General features: G+C 35.1%; 1 protein-coding gene across 6 annotated transcripts in view; it reads right to left on the bottom strand.

The window, feature by feature from the left end:
- The window catches only part of CUL2 (cullin 2), an 82,665-nt gene that overhangs the window by 13,691 nt on the left and 54,686 nt on the right, over positions 1-14,288 (bottom strand). For all 6 annotated transcript variants that reach the window (XM_082385410.1, XM_082385409.1, XM_082385407.1 and 3 more), the window contains 8 exons: positions 11,743-11,905; positions 7,132-7,256; positions 5,101-5,208; positions 4,312-4,371; positions 3,119-3,247; positions 2,931-3,017; positions 1,777-1,929; positions 1,416-1,493 (listed from right to left, as the gene is read on the bottom strand). In XM_082385410.1, the coding sequence (XP_082241536.1) occupies positions 1,416-1,493; positions 1,777-1,929; positions 2,931-3,017; positions 3,119-3,247; positions 4,312-4,371; positions 5,101-5,208; positions 7,132-7,256; positions 11,743-11,905 (903 nt within the window). The remainder of the gene's footprint in view (positions 1-1,415; positions 1,494-1,776; positions 1,930-2,930; positions 3,018-3,118; positions 3,248-4,311; positions 4,372-5,100; positions 5,209-7,131; positions 7,257-11,742; positions 11,906-14,288) is intronic.

Genomic DNA, 14,288 nt, shown 5'->3' with positions numbered 1-14,288 from the left:
TGTTCATCCACTCAAAAACTTGTACATGATGTTCATAGCAGCATTACTTACACACCCAAAAGTCAAAACAGCCCAAACGTCCAACAGCTGATGAGTGGATAAATAAAATGTGGTGTCTCCATACAATGGAATATTATTTGGCAATAAAAAGGAATGAACTACTGGCACAGACTCAAACATGGATGGACCTTGACATTCTTCTGCAAAGTGAATGAAGGCAGTCACAAAAGACCACGTGTGACATAGCTCTACATGAGATGTCCAGAACAGGCAAATCTACAGAGAAAGAAAGCAGACTGCCTAGGGCTAGGGAGAGGGGAGGGAATTGGGGAAGGTGAGGAGTGACTACTGATGCGTAGGGGGTTTCTTTTAGGGTAATTTAAATGTTCTAAAATGGTGCTGGTGGTTGCAAAGCTCTGTGAATATACTGAAAACCACTCAAAGTGTACACTTTGAGTGAACTGTATAGTGCTGTGACCTGAATGTTTGTGTCTCCCCGAATTCATGTTGAAATCCTGACGCCCAATGTGATGGTTTTAGAAGGTGGGGCCTTTGGGAGGTGCTTAGATCATGAAGATGGAGCCCTCATCTATGGCATTAGTGCTCTTATAAAAGAGACCCCACAGAGCTCCCTAGCCCCTTCCACCATGTGAGGACACAGCAAGAAGTCTGTCACCTTAGGCCCTCATCCCACCGTGCTGGCACCCTGGCCTCAGACTTCCAGCCTCCAGAACCATAAGAAATCAATCTCTGTCATTCATAAGCCATCCAGGCTGTGGTGTTTGGTTACGGCAGCCTGATACAATGACTACAGGACTACATGACTAAGCCGTATGGTACAAGTTACATCTCAACAGCTGTTAAAGATGTAGTCTCCATAGTCTCTTTAAAAGCTTTGGTAAGAAGTCTATGGTTTCTATTCAGTCACACTTTAAAGCCATTTTTACTTGAATTTTCCAGCTTCAATCTATTTTTTCTAAAATATTTCACATTCTACATATATTTACCTAAATTACAGCCCAGAATAAAAATAACTATTATAAGGGATAAATGAATTATAAAGATGGCTCAATATTCAAATGAAAAATTAGAAAATGATTGTTTTAAGTACTGGATTCTAAACTTTCTTATAATATCAAAATTTTTGTAATTTAGAACTACTTAAGACAGATAACAGGTTTACTAAGAATAAGAGACATGCTCTGACAAAGAACTGACACCCTTAGCATTTTAGTTTTAATATTAGAAACTACAATAATTTACAGTCTTCCTACAAGGCAGAATAACCATAATTTGTGAATATATTTTTATATCACGTGAGCCCTCAAGACTTTGGAGAAATATTTAAAGCGATATAACGTGAAGATAATTATTAAAATTCCTTAGGTCTTCCAATATATTTTCTGCCAACTTGCCATCTGTACACTTTTTTCCAATTCCTGGGGAATCGCAAATGTAGATGAAGGAGCCTGAGTAAGAGGCCATGCACCAGCCTAGAAGGAGAAAAGTCAAATAGTTAAACATCTCACTTGAAAGTAAATGTTTATAAAATGATTTAAGCAACTAAAGCACCTTTTTCTCCTTCCTCAAAATGTTGATAAAACCCACCAGCATTACTATCAAGGCACGGTTCATTCCAGATCAATATAACATATAACTTCAGAAGCTATAATATTCTGATTGAAAGAAAGGTAATCAGGCATCAATCTATTAATCCTTCGTATCAGAGTATTTGAAATGATTAGTAAATGCTCATAATGAAACACATATTCATACCTGTAGAACATATATTTGAAAACTAATTCCCAAATCTATTACTGTGTCTTGATTTTTGATAAAATTGTTGAATTTATTGTTGAGATCCGCACTGACACTCATATCTGTGTACATCCGATGTAGCTTGCTGGTAAATTCATAACCACAGGCTTGCTGTAAAAGAAAGTTTTAAAAAACATATGACTTAAAAACAAAAATAATAAACCATACTGATTATTAAGAATGTTTTGCTACTGCTAGGTCTATGGTCAAAGGTCCTGCTTGTACACTTACACCAAAGGCCTGTATTATTCATGACCCAAAGCAGCTATTCAAAACCTTTCAAAAATTCCTTTTTTATTTTAATGCAGATTAAATAAGTGAATGAAAACAAATATTTATGAAACAAATTTCCCTTTAAATCAAGAACTTTTCTATAAATCTGTATATCATTTCAACACTACAAAATGCTCCATTACTAAATGTAATAAGATACCTTATAAGGTTCACAGATAGTATCAAATATACATGAAAGATAACTGGGAATATTTGTTAAAAAGGAGGGTACTGAGGCAGATTTTTAACACCGTCAACTGAGTAATAAAGAAATCTATTTCTTTGAAATTATTCAAAACTCTGTCATCACCAGGTCAGAAAATTTGGATCTCTAATCTTGGGATATAAAAAGCTTTGTTAACATTACCTCTAAAAATTAAAGGGTAAGTTATTTTTGGTATATTTAAAAAGGACAACATATTCAATGTATACCATACAGGAAAATTATCAACTACTGAATAACCCAGGATAAAAAAAATTAGCAACTGCTTATCTCATCAGTGTGTAAGCTAAAATGACATAAAAGTGAACTGAAATTCAAATGCACTCCACAAAACTTGTATTTAACGGAATATTTTAGGTGTGTTCATTTATAAGTAATACAAGTCTTTTGTAAAGTTAACACTTTATCTTGTGGATGATTCTATATCAACATATAGAGAGACTTTGTCCTTTAATACAGCATTTGCATATCCCACCATGAGACTACACCACTTTACATTTAACCAGTCAACTGTTGATGAATTATTTCCTGTTATTACTCATATTGCTACAATGAACATCTTTGTGTGCTAGTGGAATAATTTCTAGGACATTATCATATCAAAGGCCTACAGTACCTTTAATTTATTGATCATGGCTTCTTCAGAATCCATAGACATGGATAACCCATGAATTAAACGTTTCGCCAGCATTCTTGCGTAGAACTACATTAAAAAATATTGTAAAAGATTACTTCCTTTCTGATGATTTAAAGTTCAAAAATAAATCAAAGCTGACACATAAAACCTCTCGATTCACAACTTACCTTTTGAAAAACATCCTTATCGTCGATATATTTGAAGACAGTAATAAAGCTCGTGAGCTTGTCCTCTACTTCATTCTCTGTCATCCCCTTGGCTGATTTCTTCAGCAAGTTGTCACAGTACTTAGCGAGCTCAAATACAAATTGACAGTAACGCTTACAGAGGGCCCTTCTCAAAGCAGGCACAGTGGCAACAACACAAAATAAGATCACAGTCTTTGCCATCCTCAAACTTATGTTTTAAAAATCATGGACATGCACTAAAGAACTTGAAATATATGTCATCAGGGAAATTTTTAAAAAACCATAAACAGTAAAAAATCTAGGACTTCCCTGGTGGCGCAGTGGTTAAGAATCCGTCTGCCAATGCAGGGGACACGGGTTTGAGCCCTGGTCCGGGAAGATCCCACATGCGGCTGAGCAACTAAGCCCGTGCGCCACAACTACTGAGCCTGCGCTCTAGAGCCCGCGAGCCACAACTAATGAGCCCACGTGCCACAACTACTGAAGCCCGTGCGCCTAGAGCCCGTGCTCTGCAACAAGTGAAACCACTGCAACGAGAAGCCCGCGCACCACAACAAAGAGTAGCCCCCGCTCGCCACAACTGGAGAAAGCCCATGCACAGCAACAAAGCCCCAACGCAGCCAAAAATAAATAAATAAATAATAAAATAAATTTATAAAAAAAAAAATCTAATCAACACTGAATGATCAATACAGCAATGATATAAGTAATTAAGTTTAGATGGAACACCTAGGTGAGTTTTGAGCAGTTCTGTCATTTCTGACATTACATAAGTACTTTTTAAAAATCTCACAACAACCTTGTAAGCAAGTTTCCTTTAAAGGTTATCAAACATTTTTCATCAAATTCCCTTTAGATCTCAGATAAAATAAAATCTCCATGAAAAGTAATGCAAATTATCTTAAAGCAGTCATACTTTCAAACCCAAACATTGTAAAATGGAATATTTTCTCCTTCAATTATTTAAGAAAAGGCTACAGAGATGACCTATTGCATTCCTTAAATAAAAGCCAAATGATATACAGTATTGACACATTTTTATTTTTAATAATTAATTTCAACTACCTTTTAAAAAAATGCTACAAAAACAAATTAATTTGACATTCACCTCAGTTTGCATTTTCTAATGCTGACTTTTCATATGTTTACATTTATGCAACCATCAAACTTACCAACTCAGGTGCTTTGCAAACAGACTTGGGTTCTCTGTAATTTACAACTGATGTAAGGGCCTATATAGAAGACAGACCAGGAATTAGCCACCATTAATAGGGTAAAAACACAGCTGGCTCAATATATGCTATAATCTGTACGTCCAAAAATTACTACCCTACATAAAACATGGCATTTTGGGGGTAGTTTGTTAATACTGTTGTCATATCTAACAAAGGGTAAACTCCTCTCGCTGTGTCCCTCATGGTAATTATATAATGATTATATATAATCCTGTTCCTACTGAAAGATACTCTTTATAACTCATTACTGATATTTGAACACACATAAAATAAAGCAATATTTTTAAAAATCTTACAACAACCATGTAGGCAAATTTAAATTCAAAAATTTGTAAAATATAATATTTACTTTTCTTTCAAATATTATTCATTATAGCCTAAGTATTATATTCAAAGGAAAAATGAGCACTAAAGAATATTAAAATTATACATGTATTTTTCAGAACATACTAGTGTATTAACAAGTCTCCTTTTATAGCATAATCATGGGAAATTCAATTCCCATATAATTCAAGCATTCAATTCAATCATTCAATTACTCACTTAAAAGTTATGTTACACACTTCTATTTTGACTTTCACTATGAAACTGGTTGGTTAAGGTCAATCTCCATCTCCAGATTAGAAATCTCACAATTAGAAGCCCTAATTCTGAAACTACCTTAAAGAATAATGATTAAATGAAGAAAATTATATATAGATAAGGATATATGTATTAAAAAGTTACCTTATCCAACGCACTCATAAAGTGCTGATCACCATTCAAAACAGTGTTGATAAGTTGAACAAATTTACCATGTACTTCCAGAACTGACTCCACAAATAGTGTTGGCATCTAAAAATATGAAATACAAAGTATAAAACCACATTTTAAGAAGTTCAAGGGTATAATTTGGCTTAGTGAAGAGTCGTTTAAGAGTAAAGCTTTCCCTAAGCAAATAATGTTACACACGACACACACCCTCAAAAAATGTTTTTAGCTAGGATGGTCTTAAAAATCTAAAACTTTGATGTTGAAATTAGCTGTCATTCAACACTGGAAATGCAGGACTGTAGTTCCTCTGCCAGAAGAATGCATGGAAAAAACACTTCTCTCTGGTGCTGGAATTCTGCATCTTAAGTGTAACAAGATACAATCTCAGAACTACCAGGCCTATCACTTTCATAGAGGATTATGTAAATAAAAACGGCCTTCAAAGCCACTGAAGGCTGAGAGAGAGAGAAGTTAAAAAGCCATTATCTGTGAAAATTGAGACCCCTAGAGTTGGGCAGTACAGTTCCCCACATCTCAGAGAGAAGAAATACCTAGTAGTGCAAAAGTGAGTTTTCATTCTTAGTGGAGATAACTATGAAGTTAGACCTAAGACTTCTAAGTCAGCTAAAATTATCTGAGTCTCCTACAAACGCATTCTCTTGTATTTGCATCTCCTAGGCCTTGACACCAAACTTTATCTCTCTATGCCCAATGTCATTCCACACCCTGAATCTGTAAAACTAATATAAACTAAGAAACCTAATAAATAATACAGGCTGTTAGATCTAAGCAATATAAATTAATAGTTTTACAAAAAATGGGAAAGTTTATGCATTACTGTGGCAGGACATAACATCTAAGAATTATCTGCCAAAGACAAGTAAATCTACAACCAAGGAGATCAGCATTTAATAAATGCTCCTGAACAATGAGGTCTACACACAGATCACTGCATTACAGGAGGAGCAAACAGCTCTACATAGGAAAGAGAAGTGACATGTGATGTCATGTCTATCTTATTTGTCAACCATCACTAGTATAAACAAAGAAGGTAGTCCAACAAAATTTGACAATAGGAGCACACTTTGATAGGAGACACCTTATTGTAAACAGTAATTTAAATGGCAGGGAACTCTTGAGAAAAGATGGGGATTAGGGATATGAAGGTCACTGCTGGGTATTTTGGGTAGGAAGCATATATTTAGGGAAGATAGTTTTAATCCAAATTTGCTTCCCGGGCTATCAAATCCAGGGCATGTAAAAGGAAATCAAATTGTAAGTTGTCTATATTATCACTGATTGATACCATTACCACTACAACTAACTAAACATTAATGCCAGTTACACAGAAACAAGACTATTTAGAAACAGCAAACAGGGACTTCCATGGCGGCGCAGTGGTTAAGAATCTGCCTGCTAATGCAGGGGACATGGGTTCGAGCCCTGGTCCAGGAATATCCCACATGCCGCGGAGCAACTAAGCCCGTGAGCCACAACTACTGAGCCTGCGCTCTAGAGCCCGCGAGCCACAACTACTGAGCCCATGCGCTGCAACTACTGAAGCCCATACGCCTAGAGCCCGTGTTCTGCAACAAGAGAAGCCACCGCAATGAGAAGCCGGCGCACCGCAACGAAGAGTAGCCCCCGCTCACCGCAACTAGAGAAAGCCCGCACGCAGCAGTGAAGACCCAACGCAGCCAAAAATTAATTATTAATTAAAAAAAAAAGAAACAGCAAACATACTTTTCTGTGAGAAATTAATTAACAATTGCTAAACGAACACGACAGTGTGTAGGAAGAAGTTTATCTTATTCATTGATTTTCTAATAATCGATAATTCCAAAACGTGTCCAACAACTTCTAGGTTTGAACATTTTAATAAAGACGTTTCATTTATTGACATGGTAGGACTTTTCTTTCATGCTTTTAAACAGTAAAGTCAAAAGAAAAACTCCATGATAATCTGATTAAGAGAAAAATTTTCCAGTTCCTTATGTAACTCACATTTTCCTGAGTAAGATTACTGGTTGCTCTAAGGCCCTCATCATGGATATGATTTTGCAGCTCCTGAATCATATGAGGTAAACCAGTGGACACAGCACGGAGTAAGACATACATATTTGCCATGTCTGAGGGGAAAAAGAAATTTATTATTAAATTTCCAAATAGTTTAAAAATGTTTTTAATATAATAGGTAATATATGGTTCCAAATGCAGAATTACAGAAGAGTTTGCAGAGCCAGATCCCACACCTTTCTCCCAATCACCCCATCCTCTTCCCCTGGGAAAGCAATGTTGTGGTTGTTTAGTATCTTCTCAAAGCTGTTTCCTACCCATTCAAGCAAATACACTATTCTTCCCTCTGCCCCTTTTTATACAAATAGTGTAGCGTATTTCATGTACTATAAACAACATCTTGACTTAGAGATCTTTTTACATCAGTACACAAAGCATTTCCTCATATTTTACAACTGCTTAGCACTCCATTTTATGGCTACATTACAACAATTACTTAACAATTGATGGGAATTTGGTTGTTTCCAATCTCTTGATATTACAATGTTACAATTAATAATCCTGCATATGGGCAAGAATATATGCAGTATAAATCCCTAGAAGTGGGACTGCCATGCAAAGCTTAGTCTTGTAGAAGGACCTTCTAGACAGAGCTCCCAGTGGCCAGGAGCTCCCTTGCCAACAAATGTTTTGATCTTTGCACTGAGAGGTGGAAAATGATATCTCAGTGTAGTGGTTTTTATTTTAAACTTTTTACTGAAGTATAACACACATACAGAAAAATGTACAAACCATAAGTGTATATCTCAATGAATTATCATGAGTGAACCCCCCTCCCAAAGTTATCACCACCCACAGTAAGAAACAGACATGACCTCCACTCAGAAGTCCCCTTCATACCTCTTCCCAATCACTACCCCTCCTGTTCTTCTGCAACGGTAATCACTGTCGTGACAGATTAGTTACTTACTAAACTAAACCAAACCACAGGTTCGGTTTGCCTGTTTTGAACCATTTATACAAATGAAATCATACAATTCTTTCATGTTTGGTTTCTTTGGTTCAACATGTTCATAAGGTTCACCTGTGTTGTATGCAGCTATAACATGTTCCTTTTCACTCTCCTATAATATTTCATTGTGTGAATATGCGGTACTTTAATTCATTCTGCTGTTACTGGACATTTGAGCTGTTTCCAGTTTGGAGCTATTACAAACAATGCTGCTGTGAGCATGCTTGTGCATGTCTTTTTGTGCATGTGTGCATGCATTTTGGGTGGGGGGGTTGAACACCTATGAGAGCAACAGCTGGACCGTAAGAGATGTGTTTGTTCAGCATTAGCAGTCACTCACTGGCAGTGTTTCAAGGTGGTTGCGTTGATTTATACTCTAGGTCCAAAGTATAACAGGTTCCTGTTACTCTACACACTTTCACACACTTATTATTTTCAGTCTTTTTCATTTTATATCAAAATGTGATTAAGTACTGATACCTTAGTTTGGTTTTAATTTGCATTCCTCTGTTTTAGTGAGATTGAGAGCCTTTTTATATATTTATTGGCCATTTGGATATCCTCTATTCTGCAGTGCCTGTTCAAACTTCTTGACTATTTTATATTTTGGACATAAACCTTTTTCAGGGATTGCAAATATATAACCCTATGACTGCTCTTTTTTTTTCTTTTTGAGGTATAATTGACATATATTAGTTTCAGGTTTATAACATAATGATATTGGTATATATTGCAGACTGATCACCACAATCAGTCAAGTTAACATCTGTCACCATACATATTTACAACTTTTTTCTTGTGATGAGAATTTTTAAATTTTTATTCTACTTTTTAATTAATTTTTATTGGAGTATGGTTGCTTTACAATGTTGTGTTAGCTTCCACTGCACAAGAAAATGAATCAGCCATACACATACAGATATCCCCTCCCTTTTGGACTTCCCTCCCATTTAGGTTACCACAGTGCATTAGGTAGAGTTCCCTGTGCTATACAGTATGTTCTCATTAATTGTCTATTTTATACATAGTATCAATAATGTATATGTGTCAATCCCAGTCTCCCAATTCCTCCCACCACACCCCTTTCTCCCTTGGTATCCATACCTCTGTGCCTCTATTTCTGCTTTGTAAATAAAATCATCTATACCATTTTTCTAGATTACACATATAAGTGTCATTATACGATATCTGCGAGAACTTTTAAAATCTACTCTTAGCAACTTTCAAATATGCAACATGGTATTATTACCTATAGTCATCATGCTATACATTATTACATCCCCATGACTTATTTTTTTAATAACTAGAAGTTATTAAACCTTTTGACTCCCTTCACCCATCCCCCCTGACTTTGGCAACCACCAAGCTCTTCTCCGTATCCATGAGTTCGTGTGTTTTGTTTTTTAGATTCCATGTATAAGTGAGATCACATGATATTTGTCTTTCTCTGTCTGACTTACTTCACTTAGCACAATGCTCTCGAGGTCGATCCATGTTGTTGCAAAATAGCAGATTTCATTTTTTTTTTAATGGCTGATATTTCTCTGTGTGTGTGTGTGTGTGTGTGTTTATTTTCATCCATTCACCTATCAATGGACACTTAGGTTGTTTCCTTATCTTGGTTATTGTAAATAATGCTGCAATGAACATATATGAACAGGGTTCATATATTTTTTGGGGTTAGTGTTTTTGTTTTCTTTGGATAAATGCCCGGAAGTAGAATTGCGAGATCACATGATAGTTTTATTTTTAATTTTTATCCCACCAACTGTACATGATGGTTCCCTTTTCTTCACATCCTCGTCAACATTTGTTATTTCTAGTCTTTTTGATAACAGCCATGCTAACAGGTGTGAGGTGGTATCTCACCGAGGTTTGGATTTGCATTTCCCTGATGATTAATAATGTTGAGCACCTTTTCATGTACCTGCTGGTCATCTGTAAGTCTTCTTTAGAAAAATGTCTGTTCAGATCTTCTCATTTTTTAATCAGTCTTTTTGCTATTGAGTTGTATGAGTCTTTTATATATTTTGGATATTAACCCCTTATCAGATAAATGATTTGCAAATATTTTCTCCCATTCAGTAGGTCACCTTTTCATTTTGCTGATGGTTTCTTTTGCTGGGCAGAAGCTTTTTAGTTTGATGGAGTCCCACTTGTTTATTTTTGCTTTTGTTGCCTTTGCTTTTGGTGTCAGGTTCAAAAAATCATCACCAAGACGGATGTCAAGGAGTTTATCGCCTTTTTTTCTAGGAGTTTTATGGCTTCAGGTCTTAGGTTCAAGTGTTTAATTCATTTTGAGTTAATTTTTATGTATGATGTAAGACAGTGGTCCAGTTTCATTCTTTTGCATGTGGCTGTCCAGTTTTTTCAAAAACATTCATTAACATGATTCATTAATCATTGTCCTTTCCCCATTGTGTATTCTTGGCTCCTTTGTCCTATGACTGTCATTGTGATGCTATTTTGATGATCCAATGGTCTTAATGGTTTTTTAATGATCCAAAGTTTTTAATGATAAAGTAGTCAACTTGATCAATCTTTCCTTGTGGTTAGTGCTTTCTGTGTCTTATTTAAAATATTCTTCTCTACCTCCAAGGTCATGAAGTTATTCTCCTATATTATCTTCTGGAAGTGTTACTGCTTTACATTGAGATCAAAAGCCCAAAATGAATTGATTGAATTTGTATATGGTGTTTGAGGTAGAGATCAAATTTCGTTTTTTTCCCACATGGATATCCAACGGACCTGGCGCTGTGTGTTCAAAACACTATCCTTCACCCACTGCTCTGCAGGACTGCCTTAGTCTTAAATGAAGTATCTACATATGCATAAGTTATTTCTCGGCTTTTTATTTTATTCCATTGGTCTCTTTGCTTATCCTTGCACCAACGCCTCATATTCCTAATTACTGTGGTTTTTACAAGTCATGTTATCCCGCAAAGTTTTCGCATCATGCTCTTCAAAATTGTCTTGAAGAGTAAGTATAACTTTCAGAGTTTCAGAGTTTAAAAAAAAATCTTGGGTTTTGAGAAGATTGCCCTGGATCTATAAATCAATGTTGCTTTCAACAATGTTTAGTTTTCTGTGTAGGTCTGACACATATCTTGTTACATTTATTCCCTGCTATTTAAAAATCCTTATTGCTTTTTTCTAAAAAATTCCATTTTATTCACTGCTTATTGTTAACATTTCATTGTATTTTCATTTTGTATTTCCCCTATTTTGAGTGAGACTGAGCATCTTCATATATTTAAAATCTATTTATATTTCCTTTTCATGTTCTTTGTCTTTTCTCCTCTTATTTACTAGAAACTCTTAATGTATTCAGGAAATTAGCGCCTGTGATTTTTAAAAATGTGGAAACACATTTTCCCAGTTTTTCTTTTGACTTTAGAATACAGTTTGAAAATATACTTTTCCAAAACAATCTTTTAAAATAGATTATTAATATCTGTAAAAAGGCATATCGAATATTTTAGAGACTATTACTTAAATATGTTTGAAGTCTAAGGTAGCTGGAAGATGATGTAAAAAGTGGGTTTATAATTTAATTTCTATTCACATTGATGTTTGGTATCACTTACCATTTTTTTTCTCTTGTCGGATGATATTATGACATTCTGCATGTAAGAACTGTAAGTGGTCTGCTACCATTCGTTGCTGACATTCATGAATTACTTTAGTATATGAACTTGGATGTAAGTATTTTCGACATCGAATTTCTTCATCTTTTAATCTACCTAGAACCTTTAGAAATATATTCTTACAGTCAGAAACTACTATGAGAAAACACCTGTAATATAAATAAGTAACTTACAGGGCAAAGTAACTTACAAATAAGAATTATATGACTAATTTAAACTCACATTCCATAAGTCATTTCAAAATTTTATTAAGCTACTAGATGTCACATACATTTCAGCACTGTCTTATGAACAGCACGGTCTTATGAAAAGTTAAATGGTCTGCATTTTGTCCTCATTTATTGACCCCAATCATCCTACATATAGACAACCTATATGCAATAGGAAACATGGGTAAAGATCATTAAAAAACAGAATAGGTGGTCACTTCATGAACATTTAACTCTCAAACTAAAAAGTAATTTACATCAACTGGATCATGTAGATTAAGCTAATTACTTTATGTTGATTCATCTTACAAACATAAACAGTATGTACATGATAGTAAACTATCACATTAAAGATTCCATTACATTTTTTTAAAGTAAAAAAAATTTAGTCATAGTCAAATATTTCAATCAAGACCTTTATTAAAGCTTATCCTATAAAAAAGCACTGAGGTACAAACAATACACTGGTTAACATCAACAAGAACCAGATAATAAAGATAATAGCCAGAGAATCTGGCTAATTTCTACCTCAGAAGAAAAACAGACCTAGCCATGTTTAGTATATAAACATGACTTTAACCTGCTTATGGATTAACTAAATAAAAAACGAAAACGAATTAGAATGTGGGTCTGAGGGAGGCAAGGGAGGATGAGAAAAGGAAAAAAATAAAATAATGAAAACGGGGGGCAGTGCGCATATCAATAAAAAGTAGATTAAGTTTGGAGTGCCTCAATGCAGGGCTTCAAATAAACCACCTGTAGCTGGCAGAAAAAGCCAGAACTAGAGGAAAGATACAGAAAGGGAAGTAGGAAGGCCACATGAATTGTCTGTTAATTAAATGACCTATTCTTATAAATGTTATTTTCCAAACATAATCTCCAGTGGCCTTCCTTTTAATAGTTTGAGATCTAGTTTACATATCATATGATTCACCCATTTAAAGTATACAATTCAGTGGTTTTTGGTATATTACATTATTAGTTTTTTAAAATTGTGGTAAAATATATGTAACATAAAATTTGTCATTTTAACCATTTCTAAGTGTACAATTCAGTAGCATTAATTACATTCACAATGTTGTGCAACTGTCTATTTCCAAAACTTTTTCATTACACCAAACAGAAACTGTGTAACCACTAAGCTATAACTCCCTATCCTCCCCTCCCAATAACTTCTAATCTATAATACTTTCTGTCTCTATGACTTTGTCTATTCTAGATATTTTATATAAGTGGACCCATACGATGTTTGTCCTTTTGTGTCTGGCTTATTTCACTCAACATAATATTCTCAAAGTTAATCCATGTTGTAGCGTGTGTCAGAACTTTATTCCTTTTTAAGGCTGAATGACATTCCATTGTATGTATACACATTTTGCCTGTCTTTTCAACTCCTGAAAGGCATTTGGGTTGTTTCCATTGTTTGCCAACAGCCTGTTTTTGAGAGCCAGATATAACGATGAGAGTATGTACCCCTGATATTCTGTGTGCACTTCTCAGGATTGGATCTAGAATCTTTAACAAGAGTCTAAGATGTAAAAAGGGCTAAGTGCTAAGACCCACTGACTTAGTGTAGCCTGCACTTAACGGAGGAAAATATCCTAGATAACTTCCTCAAGATCCCAGAGCTAAAGAGTGACAAAGCATGAAAAGAATTAAACAACTCAGACTTCTGGACCTGGGCTCTGTGGAATATGCACCATTGTATCATATCAGTAAGTACTAATATTTCCTGACCTATGGCCTATGGAAGCCTCACTACAGCTATTCCACTTGAAACATTTTACCTTCTTTTTAATATTTATTTATTTATTTATTTATTTAATTTATTTATTTGGTTGCACTGGGTCGTAGTCGCGGCAGGTGGGCTCCTTAGTTGCAGCATGCGAACTCTTAGTTGCAGCATGCATGTGGGATCTAGTTCCCCGACCAGGGATCGAACCCAGGCCCCCTACATTGGGAGTGTGGAGTCTTAACCACTGCGCCACCAGGGAAGTCCCCATTTTACCTTTCTTAAAGGTAAACAAACTAACAAAAATCATCTGATAATAAAATGCTTGAAATCCAACACTGCCGATGAAAAAATCTAGTTAAAATTTCTAACATATCTTATCTGATGACTGAATTTATAATCTCACTATTCTTTCACTGAGAAAATATACATGGAATTATAAATATGGTTATCAATGTGTTGGTTTAATGAGTAAAATTTCTCGTGGAGGTTTTTCTCAGCCTTCCACAAACTTAACAGACCAAAAAGACCCAGTATCTAGAATT

Source organism: Balaenoptera borealis (genome assembly GCF_965194805.1).
Source record: "Balaenoptera borealis genome assembly, chromosome: 3".
Taxonomy (NCBI): domain Eukaryota; kingdom Metazoa; phylum Chordata; class Mammalia; order Artiodactyla; family Balaenopteridae; genus Balaenoptera; species Balaenoptera borealis.
Note: the sequence above shows the minus strand (reverse complement) of the source record. Positions and strands in the feature narration are given on the sequence as shown.